The sequence below is a fragment of the Callithrix jacchus genome, chromosome 4 (assembly GCF_049354715.1).
Source record: "Callithrix jacchus isolate 240 chromosome 4, calJac240_pri, whole genome shotgun sequence".
In the NCBI taxonomy this organism is placed as follows: domain Eukaryota; kingdom Metazoa; phylum Chordata; class Mammalia; order Primates; family Cebidae; genus Callithrix; species Callithrix jacchus.
Window position 1 is genome coordinate 27410801 of NC_133505.1, and position 26085 is coordinate 27436885.

Genomic DNA, 26085 nt, shown 5'->3' on the forward strand with positions numbered 1-26085 from the left:
CAATATCCATGACCATAAACAAAACACCTCTGCATATAACACAACACACTTGCCTACTTGCTGACTGAAGGAGCTCCCACGGCCTCCCAGGTCCTGCCCTGCACCTGCAGCAAAGCCCAGCTGAGGCCAGAGAATGAGTAAGTCACCATCGGAATCCTGCCCTGCAATCAGCTCTTTTCATCGCAGAAATTCTTGCAGCAGAGTAGAAGGGAACCCAAAAGGAGAGGTGACACCTTTGCTGATTCCTCTTTTATCTTTCCAAACTGCATGGCTGAGACAGAGCTGAGCACAGAGAAAACAGGCTCGTAAAAGACTGGTAGAACCTTTTAATTCTAAACAGATAGGTTGGGGTGCGGTGGCTCACGCCTGTAATCCTAGCACTTTGGGAGGCTGAGGCAGGAGGACTGCTTGAGCTCAGGAGTTCAAGACCAGCCTGGGCAACATACTGAGATCCTGTCTCTACAAAAAAAAAAAAAAAAAAATTTTAAAGGCTGGGAGTGGTGGCTCACGCCTGTAATCCCAACACTTTGGGAGGCGGAGGTGGGTGGATCATGAGGTTAGGAGATCAAGACCATCCTGGCCAACATGGTGAAACCCCATCTCTACTAAAATACAAAAAAAAAAACTAGTCAGGCTAGGTGGTACGTGCCTGTGGTCCAGCTAATTAGGAGGCTGAGGCAGAGGAATTGCTTCAACCCAGGAGACGGAGGTTGCGGTGAGCCAGGATTGCGCCACTGTGCTCTAGCCAGGTGACAGAGCAAATCTCCGTCTCAAAAAAAAAAAAATTGGCCAGGCATTGTAGCATGTGCCTGTAGTCCCAGCTGTTTGGAAGACTGAGGTGGGAGGATCACTTGAGGCCAGCAGTTTGAGGCTGCAGTGAGCTGAGATGGTGTCACTGCACCCCAGTGTGGTCGACAGCAGGAGACCCTATCTCAAAACACAAACATACAAACTCTAATAGTTGTTAAAGTTAGATGATCTACAATCTGGCTCTATGGTAGGGTAAATTGTCTTCTCATGGGTGGAAATGAAAATTCCCTTTAGTAGTTGGAGAGCTCCCGACCCCCCGGCCTCTTAGCACACCCCAACTTGTCTACACCCCACCATGCACACTTTTCTAGAAGAGAACCCTTCTATTGTCCCACACTGGCCACAGGGAGCTCCCCAAAGTGCTCATCCAGGAGACTGAAGATTCCAAGTTTCCAGCCCAGAGACTGGAGCCAACAGAATCCCTTTTCAAGGACTTAGCATTTGGGACCCACAGAGATTTTCTCTCCCTCAGTGGGTGACTGGGCTATAGCAGTAGACTTCAAAGTGAGGCTAGCAGATTGGGGACATGAAGACGTTGGAGGGGTGCAGAGTCATGAACAGCTGTCAAGGATTGGTTTCCAGATCTAAAATGACACCTGTGCTCTTTCCTATACAGACACACTCTGCAGGCAGGTGCTCTGGTTCTGAGAGCTTGTCTTGCTTTTTCAACCGCCCTTTCAAGCTCAAGCTTCCCCTACTGCACAGAAGAAAGGCAAGCCTCTTCCCTTCTGGAATTGCACCGTGGGCACTGCTCCAGGGAGTGGAAACTCTCTGACACCAAACAAGGGACAATTCAAGAATAAATGGCACCCGAGTCCCAGGAGAGCAAAGCAGAGTGAGGAAAGAATTAGCGAGTGATGTGGAAAGGACAACAACTTTTCATCCCAGAGTCAAACCCGGGCAAGCCTCCATGCCTCCGCGCTCCTTCTGTCTCAGAGTGCAAGAACACTTTTTGTGGATGGAAAAGGACTTAGGGTGTGACCAGATGGGCCTGCTGAGGGAAGTGCTGGACACTGGCTGGGTTAATGGAAAGAAGTATACACAGATGAGGGACAGCAGAAAGGCATAGTTGGTGGAAATAACTGGAGAAAGTAGAAATCATCATCAGTTATTAACAAAGAACTGAATTATGTGTAGAAACATGGAGAGGCGATAGTATTGAATTTTACATTTGCTTATTATGGCAATATAGTCTAAGGTGACAATTTTTCAAAAGGAAGAAATGTAAACATCTCATATACATAAGAAGGAGAAAGGGCCAAGCACAGTGGCTCACACCTGTAACTCCAGCACTTTGGGAGACCGAGGCAGGTGGATCACCTGAGGTCAGGAGTTCAAGACCAGCCTGGCCAACATGGTGAAACCCCATCTCTACTAAATACAAAAAATAAGCCAGGAGCGGTGGCACATGCCTGTAACCTGTATCCCAGATACTTGGGAGGTTGAGGCAGGAGAATTGCTTGAGCCCAGGAGGCAGAAGTTACAGTGAACTAAGATTGCACCATTGCATTCCAGCCTGGGCAACAAGAGGGAAAACTCCATCTCAAAAAAAAAAAAAAAAAAAAAGGAGAGACCAGGCGTGGTGGCTCAAGCCTGTAATCCCAGCACTTTGGGAGGCCAAGGCGGGTGGATCACGAGGTGAAGGGATCGAGACCATCCTGGTCAACATGGTGAAACCCCGTCTCTACTAAAAACACAAAAAATTAGCTGGGCATGGTGGTGCATGCCTGTAATCCCAGCTACTCAGGAGGCTGAGGCAGGAGAATTGCCTGAACCCAGGAGGCGGAGGTTGCGGTGAGCCGAGATAGTGCCGTTGCACTCCAGCCTGGGTAACAAGAGTGAAACTCTGCCTCAAAAAAAAAAAAAGGAGAAAGATTGGAGAGGCATCTCCAGGGCAGAAGACAGGCCTAGGGGGCAGGAGCAGAACTAAAGACAACCACATGCAGCTTGCTGGATACACACACACACACACACACACACACACACACACACACACACCAGTGTAACCCCACATACTCGATCACCTGCCAAAGGCACAGAAATGGGTCTGCAACTACCCTTGGTCTTACTTGGTCTTTTTGGAGTATTTTCAATAGTTAGGCTAATCACACTTAGGGGTAATTTTTGACCAACCCAAATGCCCATCAATGCTAGACTGGATTAAAAAAAATGTGGCACATATACACCATGGAATACTATGCAGCCATAAAAAAGAATGAGTTCACGTCCTTTGCAGGGACATGGGTGAAGCTGGAAGCCATCTTTCTCAGCAAACTAACACAGGAACAGAAAACAAAACACTGCATGTTCTCACTCATAAGTGGGAGTTAAACAATGTGAACATTTGGACACAGGGAGGAGAACATCACACACCAGGGCCTGTCATGGGGTGGGGGAAGGGGAGTGGAGCATTAGGACAAATATCTCATGCATGAGGGGCTTAAAACCTAGATGATGGGTTGATGGGTGAAGCAAGCCACCATGGCACATGTGTACCTACATAACAAACCTGCATGTTCAGCACATGTATCCCAGAACTTAAAATAAGATAAAAATAAAAAGTAGTTTTTGGAGAAATGAGATAGATTCAAGAAATGAGGGAGGGAGGAAGAGGAAGGAGAGGCAAAGCAAAGAAAGAAAATCAAGTAGCTGAGCGCCCAGAGAGCAGCAGCGAGGTGGAGGAGCAGCGCCGTGTCCCAGAGACAGAAGCTTTACAGTCTGTGACCACTTACTTTAAATATTTGAGAACCTGAACACTGGAAGATAATATTGGGGCTGGGAAACTGAGGCACAAAGTCACTTGAAATGAAACTATTCCCCCCAAAATGGCACTCATATATCGAAGAGAGAAAATGATTTAAGACAAAGTCAAGGCTGGTGGTGGTGTGGGGGACATCAGACATCTGAAATCTGGAATGTCACAGTTAGGGAGCTCGGACCCATGACGACAGTGAGAATAAGGTGAGGGCAGCCAGGGCTCGCCATCTCACATGTGGAGGCATGACATGACAGGCAAGGCTGGACACGGCAGCGACCTATCCTGTCTCTTCTCACAGCTCCCATAAGCAAGAGGAAAGGAAGAAGCGTGTTATTATTACCATTTACAGATGCGAGGCAGGAACAGCCTGGGCATTGTGTCCAAGGCCTCTTAGCTGAAGTCTGCAAAAGGCAGAGGAAGCAAATTGGGGTGGGCAACTCCTCTTCTGAGTGAATTAAGCTATCTCCTGCTGCCTTCTAAAATCAAATTGTCATTGTAAAAACAGTGTCCTGCCCAGAGGACCTGCCATCCAAACCTCCCCTGGCTAACTTGATAATGGACCTGTAAGTCTGGGAAAATAAGTTCACCTTCGTCCTTCTCTTCCGTATTTCTGCAGTGGGATGACACATGGAGGAGAGCCCCGGGGTGAAATTCATTTCGCATCGAAGCTTCAGTTTCTCCTGGCTATAGCTACAGAATAAAGGAGTCATTTTTGGTTGTGGCTACAGGTGGCTAGCACTGTTTAATTTGGGTTTTCCAACATAATTTGGTTTTTGATTTAGAGATCACCTTAGTGATGATTCTACAATGACCAAAGACGAGATTTTTAGGCTGAGAGTTTGTTTGTTTCTTTTCCAAGAATCAGTTACTGATTTTCCGATGCCAGGTAAACTACAATCATTCAGAGAGAGAAAGGGACGAGGAAGGGGATGGAACAGTGCCATTATTGAAAGTGTCAGCGTGACTCAGATAACCTTGATGGCACTTGGTCTAATAAGCTGTCACAGACTCTTTCCATTACACTGTCATCAAAGTCATCTGCAGCCTTTAATTTCTCAGTCTCACCACACTCTGTTTAGCAGAGAAAGGAGGACGGTACGGAAAAGAGTGAAACTGGGATAAAAATCCAATAAAGGTCAATGAAGAGGAATCAACAAAAAGGCAGGACACTGTAGACCTGAGGAATCACGCTCTCCTTTTTTTTTTTTTTGAGACAGAGTCTTGCTCTGTCACCCAGGCTGCAGTACAGCCGGAGTGTAGTGGTGCGATCTCGGCTCACTGCAGCCTCCACCTCCCTGGTTCAAGCAATTCTCCTGCCTCGGCCTCCCGAGTAGCTGGGATTACAGGTGGCTAATTTTTGTATTTTTAGTTGAGACAGGGTTTCACCATATTGGCCAGGCTGGTCTTGAACTCCTGATCTTAGATCCACCCACCTCAGCCTCCCAAAGTGCTGGGATTACAGGCATTAGCCACCACGCCTGGCCAGAATCGAGCTTTTCTAACTTTACAGCTTCACCTACTGTGTTTGCTCCTGGAGGACAGAGACTTTTGTCTGATTTATCTGCTGCTGTCTTCCCAATGCCTACAACAGTGCCTGATGCACAGGAAGTATTTGTCAGACACATTTCATGGCCTCTAATGCCATTTGCACTCACGAAAGCTGGGTGTGCCTGGCTGTGTGGCAATACTTCCAAAGGCCTGCAGGACTCCCCAGCTAATGTCCCAATCACCAGGAGGAGGACTGCGGCCACCCGCATTGTCCTGGGAAGGTCAGCCAGGCCTTTTCCAGCGTCTGTCTGGGAGAAGCCCTCGTGTCCTGTGCTTGGTCCTGCACCCAGAATCATGGGAGCTTCAGGAGCATGGTGAAGCAAGGGGTAGTTTCTCCCCTGCACCTCCCACTCAGCAGAACCCACCACATCTGTGCTCTTCTGATCCTGAAGGAAGCTGAGCCTGAAAAGTTCCTGTACCTTTAAAGGCACTAGAGGCAATGTGTTGCCCACTCAGGAACTGCGTGATTTAAATAGGTTTCTAGGATAAAGGTAACTCGTAGCACAAAGGAACGAGTCCCAGGGAGTGGCATTCCAGATGGTTTGATTCCCAAGTGAAGAAATTGTTATGATGTGGAGGTGGGGACCTCCTTACTACTTCCAATTACAATAAGGTTGTGAGGGTTTTTTCTTCCATTTTGAAGTATCTTGGCAATATTTTTGAACTTTGAAAATGTTTATTAAAGGTGTTTTCACAGCATTTTCATAATGTTTGTTAATTACTGGGATTGATGCTAAATAAAGCAGGCAGGTAATACTTCAGATGGCTTCATTGTCAGAGTCTTCTTCACTTGTGACTCAAAATGCACAATTTCGGCCAGGCACAGCTAATGCCTGTAATCCCAGCTACTTGGGAGGCTGAGGTGGGTGGATCACCTGAGGTCAGGGCTTCGAGACCAGCTTGGCCAACATAATGAAACCTGGTCTCTATTAAAAAAACAAAAATTAGCTGGTCGTGGTGGCAGGCACCTGTAATCCCAGCTACTTGGGAGGGCTGAGGCAGGAGAATTACTTGAACCTGAGAGGCAGAGGTTGCAGTGAGCCAAGATGGTGCCACTGCACTCCAGCAGGGGTAACAAGAGCAAAACTCCATCTCAAAAAAAACCCCACAATTTCAGAACAGCCTAAGCAAATAAAAATGAAATTAAAAATGGGAAAATGGAAATGGATCCGAAGCATGGGGGACGTTCCACCCACTGTCGCACTGAAGGAATGGGAGAGCCTGTGGGTCCTCCTGTGAGCTGCCACTAGAGGAGCCTGGCATTCTCGAATCTTGCATAAGATGGAGACAGAGTCCTTCTGCTCTGGGACAGGATGAATGTGGAGTGGTGATTTCAGGTCAGAAGCAGAGCCTTGGGGACCTCTGATTCTAAAAGGTGAGGTCAGGTGGGGCGCGATGGCTCACGCCTATAATCCTAGCACTTTGGGAGGCCGAGGCAGGCAAATTACGAGGTCAAGTGTCAGAGAACAGCCTGGCCAACATAGTAAAACCCTGTCTCTATAAGAATACAAAAATTAGCCAGGCATAACGGCACGTGCCTGTAATTCCAGCTACTCGGGAGGCTGAGGGAGGAGAATCACTTGAATCTGGGAGGTAGAGGTTGCAGTGAGCCAAGATCACGCCACTTCACTCCAGCATGGGCAACAGGGCAAGACTCTGCCTCAATAAATAAATAAATAAATAAATAAAATAAAGGGTAAGGTCTCTCCAGAACCCCAAAAAAATGGCCCTGACTGCATGGGAAAGCCTGTCACAGTGCAGCATTCTCTAAGTCTGGAGGAGAGTAAGACCAGTGGGAATGAGAGGCAGAAGGCAAGGAGGCCTGAAAGCACCCAGGGCAGGGACATATCCAGGTGTATTCTGTAGGAGTGACCAGTGGCCACGTGGGTAGTAGGCCGAGCTTGTTTTCCTCCAATATCAGTGTACAGAGCACGGGAGCCTGGAGAAGGGGGTTTCTCTCTGAAATCATGGGTTCAGCTGTATTAGTTTCTATCTAAGGTTGGCATAGCTCCCCTTCCACTTCAGCAAGGACAGCGGGCCAGCTATCATGAGTCTTCTCACCACGAAGAATGGTCTGGGGTGGTGTGAGATCTCGCTGTTGGCCATAATTCCTTCAACATTTCTTCACTCTCTACTTGTAAATTTTCATTTCCTCTGCAGCTGGTAGCTTCTGTCATTTCTTTTCCTATTTATACCAGTCCTGAATCAGCTTCTTTTAACCATGCATATCTCTCCATAGAGGTCATTAAGAATCTCTCTGCTTTCTGCTGTAAGGTTTTTTCTTTTGCATTCTGGTGGAATTTTGGTTGAATGTCATGCCTACATCACCCCTCATCAGTCACCATATGTTGCAAACAAAGAATTTGGCAAACATTTGCCCATCAGAACTTTGGGAGGCCAAAGCCAGTGGATCACCAGAGGTCAGGAGTTCGAGACCAGCCTAACCAACGTGTAGAAACCCCATCTCTACTAAAAACTCAAAATATTAGCCAGGCGTGGTGGCACGTGCCTGTGTTCCCTATTCGAGAGGCTGAGGCAGGAGAATTGCTTGAACCCTGGCGGTAGAGGTTGCAGTGAATGGAGATTGCTCCATCACACTCCAGCCTGGGCAATGAGAGTGAAACTCCATCTCAAAAAAAAAAAAAAAAAAACACTTCTCACTTCAGTGATCAGCTTCAACTATAAAATGCAATGTTTTAAAACTTTAATTTCCTTCTCTCTGCAAGCAGGAGTTTCTTATATATCCTTCAAAGATTTCACCTATGATTTTGTTAGTTCCCTGAGTTCAGTGTATTTCTTATTCCAATCATCTTTCCTCAGTAATTGTTCCATGCACCTCTGAAATTTGAAATTTGGTTATTTTTTTCTTATGCTGGTTGGAACTTAGACTTTTTTTTACTCAGCCTTTATTGTGACATATTTTTCTCTCTGAAAATTTTACAAAATGCTATATTAAAACACGTACATTTTTCATACAGTTTTGATTTTCTAGTAGCTCATCCTGTTTCTTTACATGACATTTGGCCTTAGCAGCAAAAATAGGAAGGGGCTTTTCTCCAGGAATCCAATTCCCTTCTTCAGGCCCCCTGACTGTCTCAGCCTGCTCACCTCAAACACAGGCATGTTGTGTACCACGAGCTCCTGAGAAGATGCTTTGCTGCTTTGATCTTCTGTCTAAAATCTCACAGTTGTTGAGAGTCCGTCCGTGTTTTCACGTGGTGATGTAGATCCGTGCAGTCTGTTGTCCATTCCTTGAGGTCTTCTATTCTTTGCAGCAGGAATAGCTTCCAGAATAAACTGGCTAACACCAGCTCCCTGCAGGATAATAATTACAACCTCAGAGAAGCTGGCAGCCCCCAGAAGTGCCTTGAAAGAGCGTGTCAACATCTTTCCTGAAGGTGCAGAGCTTTCCACCACAGCGGGACATCTGCATTTATCTCTAGGCCATTTCAGAGGCCCCGCACGCCTTAGCTCACAGGCTGTCTCGCAGCCTCTGCCAGGGCCTCCAAACCTCTGTATGGCACTTTCATTCTGAGACCTACTTCTACATTCTCTGGGGTCCTTTTTTCTTCCCCTCAAAAGGACTCACAAGAAGAATACTTTTTTCGTTCTTCTATGTTCAAACATATATGTTACCTTTAAAATTGAAAGTCAATGTAACTGGATATAAAAAGTCCTTGGGCACAGTTTCCTCGAAAATGTTATAGAAATTGTTTTATTATCTTCTAGCATTGACTATTGTTTTGGAAAAGTCTGAAAGAACCCTGATTCCCCACCCCCACCCCATGAGAGTGACTTGATCTTCTTTTTTTTTTTTTTGAGACAGAGTTTTGCTCTTGTTGCCCAGGCTGGAGTGCAATGGCGCCATATTGGCTCACCAAAACCTCCGCCTCCCGGGTTTAAGCAATTCTCCTGCCTCAGCCTCCTGAGTAGCTGGAATTACAGGCATGCTCCACCATGCCCGGCTAATTTTATATTTTTAGTAGACGCAGGTTTTCGCCATGTTGGTCAGGCTGGTCTCGAACTCCCGACTCAGGTGATCCGCCCACCTCTGCCTCCCAAATTACAGGCGTGAGCCACCACTCCCAGCAAATCTTTCTTCTAGCTTGTCCAAAAGATTCTTCCTTTATCAAAGAGCTCCAGGAAGTTGACACTTTTTAATCTTTTCTCAATTTCCTGCAAGATGGGGTTTGCATTTTGGTTCTCCTTTGGGTGACTTCTGAGAGAAGCAGAAAGTTTACTTGGTTCTGTCTTCTCCAGACCTCATCCCCAAGACAGCAGTCTGTTTAACAGCCCTGGTTTGCGTGGCAAGAAACAGAGTGCAGACTAGTGGACCAGTGGGGCGGCTCACGCATGTAATCTCAGCACTTTGGGAGGCCAGGCAGGGGGATCACTTTTAGACTAGCCTGGGCAATACAGAGAGACCTAGTCTCTAAGAAAATAATAAAATATAAAAAAACAAACAAATAAACAAACCAAAAAAAGAGAGTGCAGACTAATAATTCAACTCTGATTCCTGGGGAAGTATTTCCTTCTGTTCTTCCATTCTGTCTTAATCAGTTTTCTTAGCTATGTGTTACCAATGTAGACAAACAAGGGTGAAAATGTAGGAAAATGGCTGTAGGAGAGAGAAAGATGATTGCAGAGGAGGGTACATCATCCAGCCCTACTGTGTCCACCACAGCCTGGAGCCGCAGAGTCTGGGAAGGATGGAATGTGGGCTGGAGCTGGCCAAGAGGTAATGATGGAGAAGGAGGAAGAAGGTTTCTTTGTACTTATCTGTAGAACAATCTGCTCCTGCTTCAGGTTAGAGGTCCCTGGGGGCTTTTCCTAATTGCCTTATGTATGTGATTTTTTTTAACCCAAGTTCTGTTATTATTTGCCTGTACTTAGTTTCAGGCAATGTGGAAGGTATAAAAGCCAATGAACTAACTCAAATCCAATCGGGGGTATCAGAATGGGGCAGGCAAGAGCATCTGTTGAAATGCTGGAAGAAATTCAGAACTTCTCTTTGTTTCATATAAAAATATAGAAATTATGCTTTAGGTAGGTAGAGTTCAAAATGACACCGGTGCCCTCACAGGACGTTTATGTTTTGTGGTGGTGTGTCATGAATTGTTCCCCAGAAAGGGAGATCCATAGAGGAGGAATTATCGCTGGGTTTGCTGAGCATATTATCTGCTGTTTGCTCCCCTGACTCACACAACTGGCAAGCAGCTTTAAAGGCTACAGCAAAGAAACTGCAAAGTGAGGATGACATCTGTGATAGGAACACACACGAAAAATAAGGAAATGGCCAAGTTGACACTCTGCTCCTTATAGAAGCGTTTTGTCAAACTCATTTCAGGGTAAGGAAGTCATGAGGAACCCCAAGTTTGACTAGATGTTGGCCAAAATAAAACTGAAGTCATAGAAAACTGTGAAATATCTGATATCATTAACTGTGAAATATCTGATATCATTAACAATGTACCTCATACTAAGTATACTGTGCCTTGGATATCAGCTTATAAGAATAAATAAATACATATAATTTATGAATAAATAAATATACATGTATTGGGAATGTATAACCTCCTTTTTCTTTTGTTAGTAGAGATATACAATGAAAAATCAGTACACCACTGCTCTGATGTAATAAATGCAAAACCTGTACCAGCCTATGATGCAAACTGGGGGCACAGAGCGTAGGCAGTTCATTGTTACTGGCAACTTGTGGGATGTATCGCAGGTAGGTGAGCCACATCATGTAGAATGAGTCAGATGCCCTGGGTGAAGAAGCAGAGAGGGTCATTCTGGGCAATGGGTTACTGTGAGCAGACTCAGAGACTTCAGAAAGCATGTCCTTTTGGAGATCAGTGGGCAGGTAAATGCCTTCTGAAACACACTGCATCTACAGAAGGGTGGCAAATAACACCGGAAAAGTGAGGAAGGAGACCCTTAATCCTCTTAAGCTTCTAAGAGCCCTCCCCCCTAGACTTCTACATTGCATTTCAATAGGAGAAGTAAAGGTTGGCAGAGCCGCACGCCACCCTTGATCACACTCCCATAGATTGCAGGCATGGTGTGGAGGAAGCTTTCTGGAAGGCATTGTTTTTACTTAAACACATTCACACCCCCACCCAAGTCACATACCCTGGGACCTCTTCATGGATCAAGACCCTTTCACATGTAATTTCTAGAGTTGTAAGCCTTTAAAAGGGCAGGGATTTTCTTTGTTAGGGGAGCTCAGCTGTTAGGCATCTATGCCGCGAGAGCTCCCAGCCAAATAAATCACCTGTTCGAGAGGTTTGTTTCACAGCATTTCCTGCTTCAAAGGTAGGTGATGTCCAAACTGAAGGACCTGAATTCTATGCTAGGTATTTGGACCACACACCATAAGCAAGACAGAGTTGATCGAGATGTATGAACAACCTACAGAATGGGAGAAAATATTTGCAAACTATGAAGCAGACAAAGGACTAATATCCACAATTATAAGGAACTTAAATCAACAAGAAAAGAAGAAATAACCTCATTAGAAAGTGAGCAAAGGACGTGAACAGACATTTCTCAAAAGAAGACATACAAATGGCCAACAAACATGAAAAATGCTCAACATCACTGATCATTAGAAAAATGTAAATCAAAATCACAATGAAATACCACTTCACAGCAGTCTTTATTATTAATAAGTAAAAAAAACCAGATTATTAGCAAGGAATGCTTATTTGCTGTTGGTGTGAATGTAAATTAGTTCAGCCACTGTGGAAAGCAGTTTGGAGATTTCTCAAAGAACTAAAAATAGACCTACATTCAACCCAGCAATCTCATTACTGGGTATATACCCCTCAAAAAATAAATCATTCTACCAAAAAGACACATTAGCTCTAATGTTCATCATAGCACTATTCACAATAGCAAAGACGTGGAATCAACCTAGGTGTCCATCAGTGGTGGAACAGAGAAAGAAAATGTGGTACATATACAACACGAAATACTACACAGCCATAAAAAAGAACAAAATCATGTCGGTTGCAACGACATGGTTGCAGCTGAAGGCCATTATCCTAAGAGAATTAATATAGAAACAGAGAATTAAATGCCGCATGTTCTCACTTATAAGTGGGAGCTAAATATTGGGTGGACACAGACAAAAAATGGAAACAATAGATACTGAGGACTCCAAAAGGAGAGAAGGAAGGAGTAGAGCAAGGGCTGAAAAACTCCCTGATGGGTACTATGTTGTGGATAATCCGGTCAATAGAAGCCCCAAGTCTCAGCATCACGCAATAGAACCTTTTAACAAACCTGCATATGGACTCCCTGAATCTAAAATTAAAATGGAAATTTAAAAAAAGAAGAAGACTGGGCATGTGAAGCCCCAAGAGCTCCGTTTGGAAGCTGCCCTGCTGTTTTTGCGACGTGGCCAGTGATTGCCCACCAGGCAGCTAGAGCCTAGAGGCAGGGGTGTTGCTGCATGGATGTGACCTCCTGGATACACACGTTTTCATTACATTTCATTTAAATGGCAAACAAAGGTCTTGGGCAGATGTCGAAGAGAAGGAGTGAGCTGCGGAGACATTTCCGAGCAGGAGCTGATACGGAGGGTTTCCCCGGCCGGGTGAGAGCCCCGCAGCTACAGCGATGATCTAGCCTCTGCCGTGGAACTCTCAGTGGCTCCCCCGCCATAGTCTCCTGCTTGCGTTCACGCGCTTCCTCCAGGACTTATTCGTAAGTCTGTTGATTTCACAGACCGCACCCTGCACACTGTCCGTTTTAGTATTTCATATCATTTCTTCTCTTTTTGTTTTCTACCAGGCCTAGCTCTGTGTCTAGGACTCAGCGTGCGTTCCCCGGGCTCGACCTCCCCCGCCTGCCTAAGACTCTCACAAATCATTGACGGCGTGGGGGAGGGGAGACTGCCTGTAGCCGGGAAATGGTGCCACGAAAAGCCAGGGTTCTACGCTCTCCGCCCATTTGTAGGACAAAGAAGGCAAAGCTCTTTCATGGAAGCTCGGCACTCTCGGCCGTTCTAACCCGAATTCGCGACCTCCAGAGATGGGAAAACACCCGGCCTTACTGAGGAACAAAGAGCAAATGTTCCGGCACTGCGCCGCGTTCGTGGGCTCGGGGTGTTCGCTGCTGGTTCCAGCCTTTTGTTACCTTGCTGGGCTGGTCCCTGCGGGGCCCACGGCTGCGAAAGGACAGAGCTCTGAGGCTGCCACCCTGCAGCCCCTATGATTAAAGAGCGCCGGGCAGCTCCGCCGGGGCGGCGCTTCCCAGGCGGAGGAGGGAAGGCCTGGGTGGAAGGGGGAGGGCAGTGGAATAGAAGCTGGGGAGCGACAAAGCTGAGAAGGCGCAGATCTTGGCAGATCCCGGGTGCCTCCTCCACTGGCTCCTTTCTGAAGTCAGTATGGTGCTGCCACCCTTTCCTAGCCCCCGTGCCCCGGGCATTTGGCTCTTTTACATAAATGTTAGGCTTGGTAGCTTTCCAATATTTTTAAATGGAGAGCTATGAGAAGAGGTGGTGAGTGTGTGTGTGGGTGGAAATAATGATGGATTTGCAGTCTTTTTCTTTCAACTCCTCTTCATTCAATGGCTAAATGTTGGTTGCCTAGGAAACCGCGTGCATCTCGGCCGTAGAGCCAGCCTTGGGGGCTGCGGGCTGGGTTTTAGGCGGTGAATGCCGGCAAGCAGTAAATAACCCTAATGCCAAATGTCTAGTAATTTCAATACATGTGTCAAAAATATATGTTGCATTACGAAAACAATGCTTTAAAAATTTACTACTATGTAAAACCTCCTTTCTATCAGACTTCCTCAACTAAAGACAATGACTATGTGTATAATAGATAAATGCAAATTCACTTGAGGACGTGCCCTGAAAGTAATCTGAAAATTGTGAAAGCAAATATAATTTTAATAGTTTAGGGGATATCTTGCTCACTTCAGTCGCTTAATAGGTTATGTATAAAACTAATGTTGAATTGTATTTTATGCAGGGATATTTTAACAATTGTCTCTGGAAGGGAAAATCTTTAAATGTTAGTACATCATTAAGACTAACATTAAGAGATCATGAATTATGTTGCCCCTAAATCTTCGTGCCTGATATACGATGACCTAGATTGAAAAGCATTGCATATAATGAATAGACAGAAATGCTGGGGACAGAACTGCCAACGACTTTTTTTTACTTTGAAAGTCGGGTGGTGAAAGTCTCTTCAAGTGAGCTACATGGATTAATAATTATCTTTTTTAAGGGTTATCAGATAAACCGAAAGACTTTAGAGAAAGGAGTGGCTGTTGTCAACGTTTCAACACAAAATCAGCTGCTTGTGAAAATTAAAATGTGCAGCATCACAATTCCAGTGGGAGTGGGGGTGGGTGTAGACGGTTAACAAGAATGGCTGCCCGGAAGGGGCAGGGGTATGGGGACAATTCAAGCAAAACGCATGAAAGGAAAGCAGATCTTGGGCCAGAAACGTCCCCAAGGGCACTCTGGGCTTTCAGAGGTATGATTTTCAGTCTCACCCTATTCCAAACCTCCTCGTTTAAAAGAAACCTGAGAGGAAAGAGTCCTTTCATCTGTATGCTCTTGAACACGCGTTTTCACCCGGGTACTCAATGGAGATTTGGCTCTGAAACAGAAGCTAAGAAATGAAACCGTTAGATGAGGGAGGCAGGAGGCGGTCAGCTCAAGTTACCCAGCGTGGAGCTGAGCGCCCCCCGCCCCACTTCCCAGCGCTGAGCATCAGGGTTGCTCCCGGGAGCTCGCAGCAAGGCGGTGACCGCTCCGACAATGTCTTCAGTCGCAGCACCGGTGCCGCCCTCATTCTGTTCCTTCCGGCGCGGCTTGATCCCACCGGAGCCGCCACCTCGAGACTGACACCTGCCACAGCCCTTTTGGCTGAGATCCGGTAACTTTCCCTGAAGTCTGGGGTGCCCTAAAGACGAGATTCCGGTCCGACCCCTGTCCTTAACTTGCTGTGTCACCTTGGGAATTGCTAGCCCTCGACGTTTCGGCATCTGTAGGATCTGGATTAGAAACTCAGAGGTCAGGCCCTGAGATCTGGGAACCCAGAGAGGGGGCATGTGGACAGACCCCCCCCCCACGTCCCTGCCTGTCGCCGGACCCCACCCTAACCGGGGCACCCCAGCCGCATCTGGAATACCGACCCGCGAGCTCCAGTCTGGGAGCCCAGGATGTTGGGGGATGCCTGGGCTTTTGTTCTCGCTACTTCTCTTTGTATATTGGAATCGACTTGAACCCCCCTCCCACCCCACAGCAGGAAAGGAAGGCGATGACAGCTTGCTGATAGTTCTGGGAGGGTCTCGTTCAACAGCTGCAGGCTCGGCTCCTCCGCGGGAGCCCGGGTCATTCGGCCTCTCTCACCAGGGTATGAAAGAGGTCATTTCACTTCGCCAACGGCCCTTTCCAAGTGTGAGGCGGCGCGCTTCAGTCATCGAATTGCAGGGAACAGGTTGTGCAGTTCTGCCACCCTTTCCCCTCCCACCCTCAACGCACGCAGGATCAGCGTGTCTCTCTCTCTCTCTCTCTCTCTCTCTCTCTCTCTCTCTCTCACACACACACACACACACACACACGAAAAGTAACAAAGAGACCAGCTCCTTCCTCGGTACCTAGAGACTGCGGATTTGAAGGGAGGGTTGGTGCTCCAAGTCTGCGCACGCGCTCGTGTCAGTGTGCATGGGTCTTGGGTGGCCTCGCCCTCGCGGTGCTGCAGTTTTCAGTCTTATTGCCCCCCCTTCAACTGCAGCACGAAGCCTCGGACCTCCAGGCCGCCGCGATGGAAGATAAGAAAGTTCGTTGCTCAGGCGGCGGCCGGCCCTTGGACCCCACCCTCTTACTTGACAATAGATGAACTGAACCCGAGGTCGGGGGGCGCCTGACGTGTGATTTTAAATACTCGGTTGCACAGCATATCCCACGCTTCTGAGAGCCCTTTGTTCCGCCGACAGCCCCGCCCCCGGGACCCCACCCTCTTTCTGCCCTCCGGGCGGTTAGTGCAGAGCCGCCGGCCACTCCCACTCCATCACTTGGGAGGAACAAAAGTCAACCCTCGGGGCGGAGGGGTCCTGGGTACCACCAGGGCGTTGTGCACTCCTGGAAAGGGCTGGGCAGGGGTGAGGGGCTCTAAGGTCACTTCACTCCTGGATGCTACTGCGCAGTGAGAGGAGCCACCAGCCCTAGACAGACAAAGGAGAGGGCAGGCCCAAGCTGGGGCGGGGCGGAGGCCGCGCTGGTACTCTTGGGCCGCAGGTGTCCAGGGTCGCCATCACACACGACTTGCTTCTGGGGCCACCTGTCCTCCCTCAGCCCTCTATAAGACGGGCATCGGCGCCTGGGAAGTCGCTGACTTCCAGGATTGAGGAAAAGGGCAGTGATCTCACCAGGGCGGCTGGCTGGAGGGACTCAGGCCAGTGGCCGAGGAGGAGCCGCAATCCGAGGTGGCCGAGCAGCCTGTGCCACCTCAACCCTCCCACCAGCCGGCACCGGCACCTGACAGACTCTCCACCTGCTCCAGTCCTCCATCGTTCCCATCCGGTGCCAGCTCTGCCCCCACCCCGGTCAGGCCGCGCTGGTGGCCCTCGCCTCGCCGCCCTCTCGCCCTCCTTTTCTTCACCCTTCCCCCATATCCCCATACCCAGACCCCCACCACAGCCCCAGACAATGAGCACGCCCCCACCCTACTACCAGGAGCCCCCACCCCTCTCCCGGTCCGCACGCCCGCTCTGATTGGCCGCGGGCCGGTGGTCCAGCCCCCCGGACGGTCCCTAGGGCTCGGAGCATTACGTCAGCCCGGCCTGGAGAGCGCCAGCGCGAAGGGGACTGGGGGGCTCGGGCTGGGGGCGCGGCTTGCGCCGGCCGCCCCACCCTCCTTGCATAAAAGCCGGAGCCCGCGGGGCCGGCGCTCTCAGCCAGTCGGTTCCCGAGCGCCTTCCCGGTGACCCCGCTGTGGGTGTGTGAGGGGAGGACGGACAGACCCACTAGACGCCGCCGGAGCAGGAGGACGCTGACGAGGCACCATGCGTGAGATCGTGCACATCCAGGCCGGCCAGTGCGGCAACCAGATCGGCGCCAAGGTGGGGGCGCCGCGGCGGAGGGGATCGATGGGGGCGGGAACCTGGGCTGAACGCCCCTCGGGGTTCCCAGGCGCCGTCCAGGGAAGGCCTGGGGATCGCCAATTGCAGACCTTTCCGGCCGCTTTGTGCCGCCGAGGGTGGCGTGGGCTCGGAGACGACTTTCGCGGACAGAGGGGGCACCTCTCTTTCTGCGGTAACTCATTTGGAGTCCCGGTCACCCCTTGGCCTCCCTCCCCGCTGGCTGCTTGGCAGGCACGCGTGCCTGGAGAAGACGAGGGTGTGTCCGCAAGGCTATGCGTGGCGTCCCGCGCGAGGGACTGGGACACGAGAAGTATTCATTTAGCGCTCTTGAGCCCGAGTCGAACTGCGGGGGGTGGGGAGGAGAGCGATTGTCTTGCGGTCGTAGGACGTGCTTCGAATCTAAAACTGCGGCCCTTTAGCTCCTTCGCGTCCCTCTTGCCCTGTTCACCCGTTCCTCGCGGGCTGCCCTTGCCTCCTGCCGCCGCCTGGGGCTGCCACCCATGCGCCGAGCTCAGCCACTGCCCGGCTTTGGCTGGTCCTTCCACCCCCGGACCCCTACCTCCCGCGGCAAGCAGCAGCTGTTCCCCTGGGAAACGCCCAGTTTCAACTTTCTGACTGTGCAAAATACAAGCCCCGCGGCTGGTTCCGGGTCACGGGGCCCTTAAAAGCTCCTGAAATGTTGGGTTTTCGGAACTGAGTCGAGGACATTTCATTGTGAGCCTTGGCGTTTCTGGGGATCGTGCAGTGCTAAAGGCAGTTTTTCTGTCTCAGTTTTGGGAGGTCATCAGTGATGAACATGGGATTGACCCCACTGGCAGTTACCATGGAGACAGTGATTTGCAGCTCGAGAGAATCAATGTTTACTACAATGAAGCCACTGGTAATCATCGCCCTTGCCCCACCCCCACTCCTTTCCGTTTTTTTCTACCCCTCCCCCCTTTCCCTTTCGTGGGATTCCAGGGGTGTGGCCCTGGGAGAGGGTGGACTATTTAATTTAGGAGCCCCACTCTTCCCTGCATTATTTCACTGGGCTTCCTTGTGCCGACAGCGCCCTTTGAGAAACTGGTGGTGGGTCTCCCTTTGTTTGGGGCATCATCCACGTCTGCAGGATGGCAGCAGCCACCAAGCCCTTCTCTGCAGAGTTCCTTGCCGGAGGGTCTAAGTCACTGTTGTTCCCTGCAGGTAACAAATACGTTCCCCGGGCCATCCTCGTGGATCTGGAGCCTGGCACGATGGATTCCGTTAGGTCTGGACCATTCGGTCAGATCTTCAGACCAGACAATTTCGTATTTGGTGAGTGCCTGGTGTGGCTGATGGCATGAGGGCCTCATTTTACATTGGGCAGCTGGGGCTGGAGAGGTGTGACTGCCAGTGGGAACGCGGGAAGAGCATCCACTCATGTGCCGGCTTAGCTTTACTATAGGGTAAAAATGTTTGCCTTACAACTTCTAAGAGCTTGGTATCCCGGCCTTCCTTATTTAGAATATTTACGAAAAAATATGTTAATGTTTGGCCATTTCGATGATAATCTGAAATACTCTTATCTGAGCATCGACTCACTGATCTATATTAAGGGGTTTGAGGTAAGGTATTTAATACAATCACCAGTGACTTAAGATTTCTCTTTCCCTCTGGCAGGCCAGAGCGGAGCCGGGAATAACTGGGCCAAGGGCCACTACACAGAGGGAGCTGAGCTGGTCGACTCGGTCCTGGACGTGGTGAGGAAGGAGTCAGAGAGTTGTGACTGTCTCCAGGGCTTCCAGCTGACCCACTCTCTGGGGGGCGGCACGGGGTCCGGGATGGGCACCCTGCTCATCAGCAAGATCCGGGAGGAGTACCCAGACCGCATCATGAACACCTTCAGCGTCATGCCCTCACCCAAGGTGTCAGACACGGTGGTGGAGCCCTACAATGCCACCCTCTCCGTCCACCAGCTGGTGGAAAACACAGATGAAACCTACTGCATTGACAACGAGGCCCTGTACGACATCTGCTTCCGCACCCTGAAGCTGACCACCCCCACCTACGGGGACCTCAACCACCTGGTGTCAGCCACCATGAGCGGGGTCACCACCTGCCTGCGCTTCCCCGGCCAGCTGAACGCAGACCTGCGCAAGCTGGCGGTGAACATGGTGCCCTTCCCTCGCCTGCACTTCTTCATGCCGGGCTTTGCGCCCCTGACCAGCCGGGGTAGCCAGCAGTACCGCGCGCTCACGGTGCCCGAGCTCACCCAGCAGATGTTCGACTCCAAGAACATGATGGCCGCCTGCGACCCGCGCCACGGCCGCTACCTGACGGTGGCTGCCATCTTCCGGGGCCGCATGTCCATGAAGGAGGTGGACGAGCAGATGCTCAACGTGCAGAACAAGAACAGCAGCTACTTCGTGGAGTGGATCCCCAACAACGTCAAGACGGCCGTGTGCGACATCCCGCCCCGCGGCCTGAAGATGTCGGCCACCTTCATTGGCAACAGCACGGCCATCCAGGAGCTGTTCAAGCGCATCTCGGAGCAGTTCACGGCCATGTTCCGGCGCAAGGCCTTCCTGCACTGGTACACGGGCGAGGGCATGGACGAGATGGAGTTCACCGAGGCCGAGAGCAACATGAACGACCTGGTGTCTGAGTACCAGCAGTACCAGGATGCCACGGCTGACGAACAAGGGGAGTTCGAGGAGGAGGAGGGCGAGGACGAGGCGTAGACGCCCCGCGAGGCGGATTAGGGAAAGCTGAGGAGGAAGGCGAGGGGGTGGGGGGCTTCCCGGGACAATACCCTGGCGGTCGAAGGAAAGAAGCATGGTCTACTTTAGGTGTGCGCTGGGTCTCTGGTGCTCTTCACTGTTGCCTGTCACTTTTTTTTCCTTTTGTAATATTGATGACATCAATGTAACATTTGAGATATTTCTGAATTACTGTTGTAATGGCTAAAATCACATAAACATTTGTGTCGGAATGGTGTCCTCTCTTCTTTCTCTTCCTTTTTCTCTTCATTAGCAATTTAAATATAACTTTCTGAACACATTGCGTTAAATTCTTCCTTTAACAAAAAGCAAAAGCATAGGTCAAAACACAACTGAATTGATTCTTTGGATATGGTAAAATTGAACATACCACAGTTAAGATGAGAGATCAACCTGAGTTTTAAAATGCCTTTAATAAATATTAGTTGCAAAGATGTCTACTTCAAAGCACACTGTGTCTTCACGTGCAATGCCCACCATGACTTTACCTCCTTTACAAAAAAATGGGTTTTTAGAGTAGTTCCTACATACAGCATAAAATTCTAGAGTGGAAGGTGAGTCTCCCTTTTTCCTGTTCCTTGATCCTCTGGAGGGGAACCATTCTAATCATGGTTATCTTTCTTACATCCCTGCAGAAATATTCCATATATTTTCAAGCCCATGTAGAGTATTTCCCTTTTTTCTTCCTTCTCCCACATGATGTAATACTAACACAATTCTGCAGCCTTCTCACTAAACAGTGTATCTTGAACCTACAGAGAACGTCTCCTTTAAATGGATATGTAGCATCCATTATGTAGCTGCGCTGTTTTATTTAGCCGGTTCCCACAGCATAGTGTCACAATGAATAATTTTGTTCATTTATTAGTGTGCAGATGAGAATAGTTACCTTGTAAATTTCCATATATGGACTTGACTTCTTTGTCAAAGGCATATGCCTTTTTCAGTTAGTCGTATCACCTGCACTTAGGAATAGCTATAGATTTATAAATAGTTAATAGGCTCATTCTCAATTCTAAAGCAACTTTTTCTCCAGGCAGTCGTTTGTACTATATTACAAACTGTTTGTACTTATTTTATCATCATTTGAGTTTAGATGGAATTACAAATTCTGAATTGTTGGGGAATTTTACTTTAAGTAGGCAATCAGAATAGTTTTCAGCCTATTGCAATTTTTTTTTTCCACGCAGAAGTAGAATCGGGGATTTGAACCCAAGTCTGACTGGACTTGAACTCAACCACTAAAGAAGCTGCGGAATGTCAATAAAGGATTTTCGGTTAAGATGTTCCTGTGGGATAAATTGCACCTTGTCAAAATAGTGCTGATACTCTGCTTTAATCTGGGCCAGTTAGTTTCTCATTTTGAGAGGAGGAAAAAATGTGAGTTACAAGCAAATGTACAAACTTGTTTACATGCCCCTGTAGAAAGAAAGGATCAAGGAAACTAGGTTTAAGATACACAAACTCAAAATTAGAAAATATAAGACTTCAAACCTGACCTTACGTTTATTTTATTCTGCTTGGTCCTACTCTTACTTATATGTTAAAAAAAGAAAAAGGTGTAGAAAGAAGATTTCCATTATTAAAAAGGCTTAAATATATTTGAAAATAGTTACAAAGAAAACTATAAGCTGTATAATTCCAAATAGTGTGAAAATAAGTTAATTCTGCTACTTAGCTCCCATAAATGGAAAAGAGCACAGTTCACTTTATCAAGCGTTACACATCTCTAAAACTTGACGGGCTGGTGAGTGGAGTCAAAGAGGTGTCTGGAGCCAGTGGCTTCAGCTCAGTTTTCTATATTTAACTGCAGAGTGGCAGATGTGATTCCTGCTGAGCTGGTGTAAAGCTTCCAACATCCTAACTGAAGGGTGGCATTAGCTTTAAATGTCCCGAACACCTGGGGCAGCTGCCAAGGCTCCCTAGATCTGCCCCTGGGCAGGCATTCCCTACAACCTGTCAGGCACATGTTCGGTACCCTCAGAGAATAGTGGGGTTGTATCCAAGGGCCTCTTGGCATACTGGATGTGTGGTACTGCTCTTCCACCTGGTGAGAAGGGAACAGGCTTGCTAGCCTGTCAGTACAACCACATCTGCACTGCTAAAGCTTATTTTGGCGTGATTAGACTAGTGGGCGCCAAACTGACCTGTCAAGCAGATGCTCTGGGGCCTTAAATGTATACATCAAAAAACAGTTCAAACTGAAGAAAAAGCTCAAACTAATACCTGGATGAAGATACTATTTTGGAACCATCAGTTTTGTTTGTCATGTTACCATTATGTGATGGCATTTGGTGGTGGTGATGCTGGTGGTGATGGTGCTGGTGGTGGTGGTGGTGATGGTGGTGATGGTAGTGATAGTGGTAGTGTTACAATGGTGATGGTAGTAATAGTGATGAAGGTGGTGATGGTAATGGTGGTAGTGGTGATGGTGATGGTGATGTGGTAGTGATGGTGGTCATAATAGCAGTAATGATGACACCAGTAATGATGGTGGTTATGGTAGTGGTGGTGGTGATGATGATGGTGGTGGTAGTGGTGGTGGTGATGTGGTAGTGCTGTGGTGGTAATGGCAGTAATGACAGTGATGGTGATGGTGGTAGTGATGGTGGTAGTGTTGTGGTGGTGGTGATGGTGATGTTGGTAGTGATGGTGGTGGTGGTGATGGTGATGTTGGTAGTGATGGTGGTGGTGGTAGTGGTGATGGTGGTGGTAGTGATGGTGATGGCAGTAATGGTGATGTGGTAATGTGATGGTGATGGCAGTAATGATGATGATGGTGGTAATAGTGGTGGCAGTGTTGTGATGGTGGTGATGGTGGTAGTGGTAATGGTGGTAGTGATGGTGATGGTTGTGGTGGTAGTGATGTGGTAGTGTTGTCATGGTGATGGCAGTAATTATGGTGATGGTAGTGGTGGTAGTGCTGTGGTGATGGTAGTGTGCTGATGGTGGTGGTGGTAATGGTGATGTGGTAGTGTGGTAGTGATGTGGTAGTGGTGATGGTGATGGTGGTGGTGATGGTGGTGGTAGTGGTGGTGATGGTGGTGGTGGTGATGGTGGTGGTAGTGGTGGTGATGGTGGTAGTGGTGATGGTGGTGGTAGTGGTGGTGATGATGTGGTAGTGTCGTGGTGATGGTGGTAGTGGTGATGGTGGTGGTGATGTGGTAGTGCTGTGGTGGTGGTGGTAGTGGTGTTGATGGTCGTGATGGTGGTGATGTGGTAGTATTGTGGTAGTGATGTGGTGGTAGTGGTGATGGTGATGGTAGTGATGGTGGTGGTGATGGTGGTAGTGGTGATGATGGTGGTAGTGGTGATGGTAGTGGTGGTGATGGTAATGGTGGTTGTAATGTGGTACTATTGTCATTGCAGGGGTGGTGGTGTTGGTAGTGGTGATCACGGTGGTAGTGGTAGTGATGATGGTGGTGATGGTGCTGGTGGTGATGTGGTAGTGTTGTGGTGGTGGTAGTGGTGGTGTGTGTCTGTTTTCAACATTTCCCCAAAAAATTGTTTTATCCCTCCTTGATATGGCCTGAGGAGGATATTTACTTTCAGGCAGATACAATACCCAGATTACAAGACCCACTGAGGTGTGATGCGTGATTCAGAGATTGCAGTTAGGGAAGGGGAGTTGAAGTCACCCTGAGGTCATTTAGAGAGTCTGAGAAGAAACTAAAACCTCAGTGTGCCCTAAGTTGGCCTCCACCTCTATATCAGCCTCAGGGATAATCTAAGACTATGTTAGATTTTCCATTTTATCACCAAAAGTGATTGATATTAGTTTGATAGCAATTTGAACAAAAATCCCCTTGAGAGATTATCTCTCATTTGGCCTCCTTGGTATGTAAGTAGGGAAACTGAGGATCAGAGAATGATTTAGGATCCCGGTACACTTTCTGTACAAATTGGGTCTTTCACCCCTGTGCTGACTTCACTGCAGCTGCATGGCTCAGGTTCTGCTGTATGCAAAGCCACATGAGGATCACGAAGAAGGGGAAATGATTTCCCGGGTATCAAGGAAAACCTGAAGTTGTGCCTTGGTCCCACTCAACTTTCCCAGATGGGTTGGGCACAGACATAGTGCCAGCCTTTTGTCTGTAATGAAGTCACTGACAGGTGATGTTGAATTGCCTGGTTTTAAAACACCACATACACAATGCTCTAATGCAAATATGGTTACAAAAGGGACTATTCTACCAGGGGTTAGTTATTGTGAAAATAAGTAGGACGTTAAGGAGGACTGGAGTGGCCCTTTTTTCAAATCCCTAATTTAGTTAAGATGTGGCTTGGCAAACTGCTATAAGGCGAATTCTTTCTGGTGTGTAAGAGATGACCTACTGTGAGGTCATGCTTTTCTAAATGCACTTCAAAGTCAAGCCGTTCCCTTGAAAAGAGACTCTTCCATACTTTGTTTTTTAACCACCTCCTTCCTGCCTCCCCACCTCTCATGTTTCTCTGCAGGTGTGCTTGCTGACACACACCCAAAGAAGCTTGTTTCACTCAAAACATTTCACAGTCATTTTTTTGTCTTTTAATTGAGATACAATTTGCATACCATAAAATTCACCACTTAAAAAACTTTAAGTCAGTGGATTTTAGTATATTCACAGAGTTGTGCAACTATATCACCAAGTCCAGAATATTTTTATCATACAAAAAAGAAACGCACCTATTGTCAGTCACTCTCCCTACGCCCCTCCCCCATCTTCCACGCCATTCCAAGCCGGGGAAACCACCACTCTTTCTGTCTTTTTTTTTTCTTTTTTTTTTTTAAAGACGGGGTTTCACCACGTTGGTCAGGCTAGTCTTGAACTCCCGACCTCAGGTGATCCGCCCACCTTGGCCTCCAAAGTGCTTGGATTACAGGCATGAGCCACCACGCCCAGCCTACTCTTTCTGTCTTTATGGATTTGCCTATTCTGGACATTTCATATAAATGGAATCATTCTATTTGTGTGTCTGGCTGGGCCTTTTCCTTTTTTCTTAGCATATAGTTTCAAGGGCCATTCATGTTGAAGCATGTGTCACTGCTTCATTCTTTCATGGTTGAATACTATGCCATTGTAGGGATAGACATGTTTTGTTTACTCATTCTTCTGTTGATGGATATTTGGGCTGCTTACACTTTTTTGCTATTAAGAATCAAGTTGCAGCTGGGTGCAGTGGCTCATGCCTGTAATCCCCGCACTTTGGGATATCAAGTCAGGAGGATCACTCAAGCCCAGGAGTTTGAGATCAGTCTGTATAACATAGAGAGGCCCCTGTCTCAACAACAACAACAAAAAATTTGGCTGGGCGCAGTGGCTAAAGCCTGTAATCCCAGCACTTTGGGAGGCCAAGGCGGGTGGATCACAAGAGATTGAGACCATCCTGGTCAACATGGTGAAACCCCATCTCTACTAAAAATACAAAAAATTAGCTGGGCATGGTGGCGCGTGCCTGTACTCCCAGCTACTCAGGAGGCGGAGGTTGCGGTGAGCTAAGATCGTGCCATTGCACTCCAGCCTGGGTAACAAGAGCGAAACTCCGTCTCAAAAAAAAAAAATTTTTTTTAATTCGCTGAGTGTGGTGACATGTGACTGTGGTCCCAGCTACTTGGGAGGCTGAGGTGGGAGAATCACTTGAGCCTGGGAGGTTGAGGCTGCAGCGAGCCCAGATCAGATCACTGCAGCCCAGCCTGGGCAACAGAGCCAGATCCCATCTCAGGAAAAAAAAAAAAAAAAGTAACAGTGCTATGAACATTCATGTGTTTGTCCATGTGCATGTTTTCAGCTCATTTCACCTAGGAGTGGAATTTTTCGGTCATAGGCAACTCTAAGTACATAATCATTTTGACTTCCAGCTAGCAATACACACACACTTTCAGATTTGCCCAGAAGGCCAAGGTGGAACACAGATCAGGCAAGCATTTCGTACTCGTGCATTTATAGAGTCTTAGAATCATAAGGTTTTAGAAATGGAGAGAACCTTAGAGATCTGATTTAACTTCATCAGTTCACAAATGAGGAAACCAAGGCCCTAATTAAGCAATGTTTCCAGGTCACTGCATCAGTTAGGACTGATGTTCACTGCAAGCAACAATGGCAATGGATTATTTTTTTCTCTCACTTAAAAAATATAATG

At 48.1% G+C, this 26085-nt stretch overlaps 2 protein-coding genes and 1 long non-coding RNA gene across 4 annotated transcripts; 2 read left to right on the top strand and 1 right to left on the bottom strand.

Annotated features, from left to right (window-relative positions):
- Positions 1-11774: 11774 nt before the first annotated feature.
- On the bottom strand, positions 11775-15993 carry LOC118152806 (uncharacterized). The gene is made up of 2 exons (XR_004741666.3): positions 15743-15993; positions 11775-14751 (listed from the first exon to the last, which is right to left on the bottom strand). It is a non-coding gene; the product is annotated as an uncharacterized LOC118152806 (long non-coding RNA).
- On the top strand, positions 14490-16045 carry LOC144582045 (uncharacterized). 2 transcript variants are annotated; one of them, XM_078368440.1, is made up of 3 exons: positions 14490-14613; positions 14844-15018; positions 15388-16045. In XM_078368440.1, the coding sequence occupies exons 1-3, from the start codon at positions 14505-14507 to the stop codon at positions 15404-15406; spliced, it is 303 nt and encodes a 100-aa protein (XP_078224566.1). In that variant the 5' UTR covers positions 14490-14504; the 3' UTR covers positions 15407-16045. The 2 variants fall into 2 exon arrangements, with proteins under 2 accessions (XP_078224566.1, XP_078224565.1); XM_078368439.1 differs by having other exon boundaries at positions 15880-16045.
- A 991-nt stretch (positions 16046-17036) lies between these two features.
- On the top strand, positions 17037-20177 carry TUBB2B (tubulin, beta 2B class IIb). Its single transcript, XM_035295066.3, has 4 exons — positions 17037-17206; positions 17999-18107; positions 18410-18520; positions 18866-20177. The coding sequence occupies exons 1-4, from the start codon at positions 17150-17152 to the stop codon at positions 19924-19926; spliced, it is 1338 nt and encodes a 445-aa protein (XP_035150957.1). The 5' UTR covers positions 17037-17149; the 3' UTR covers positions 19927-20177.
- The last annotated feature ends 5908 nt before the right edge of the window (positions 20178-26085 follow it).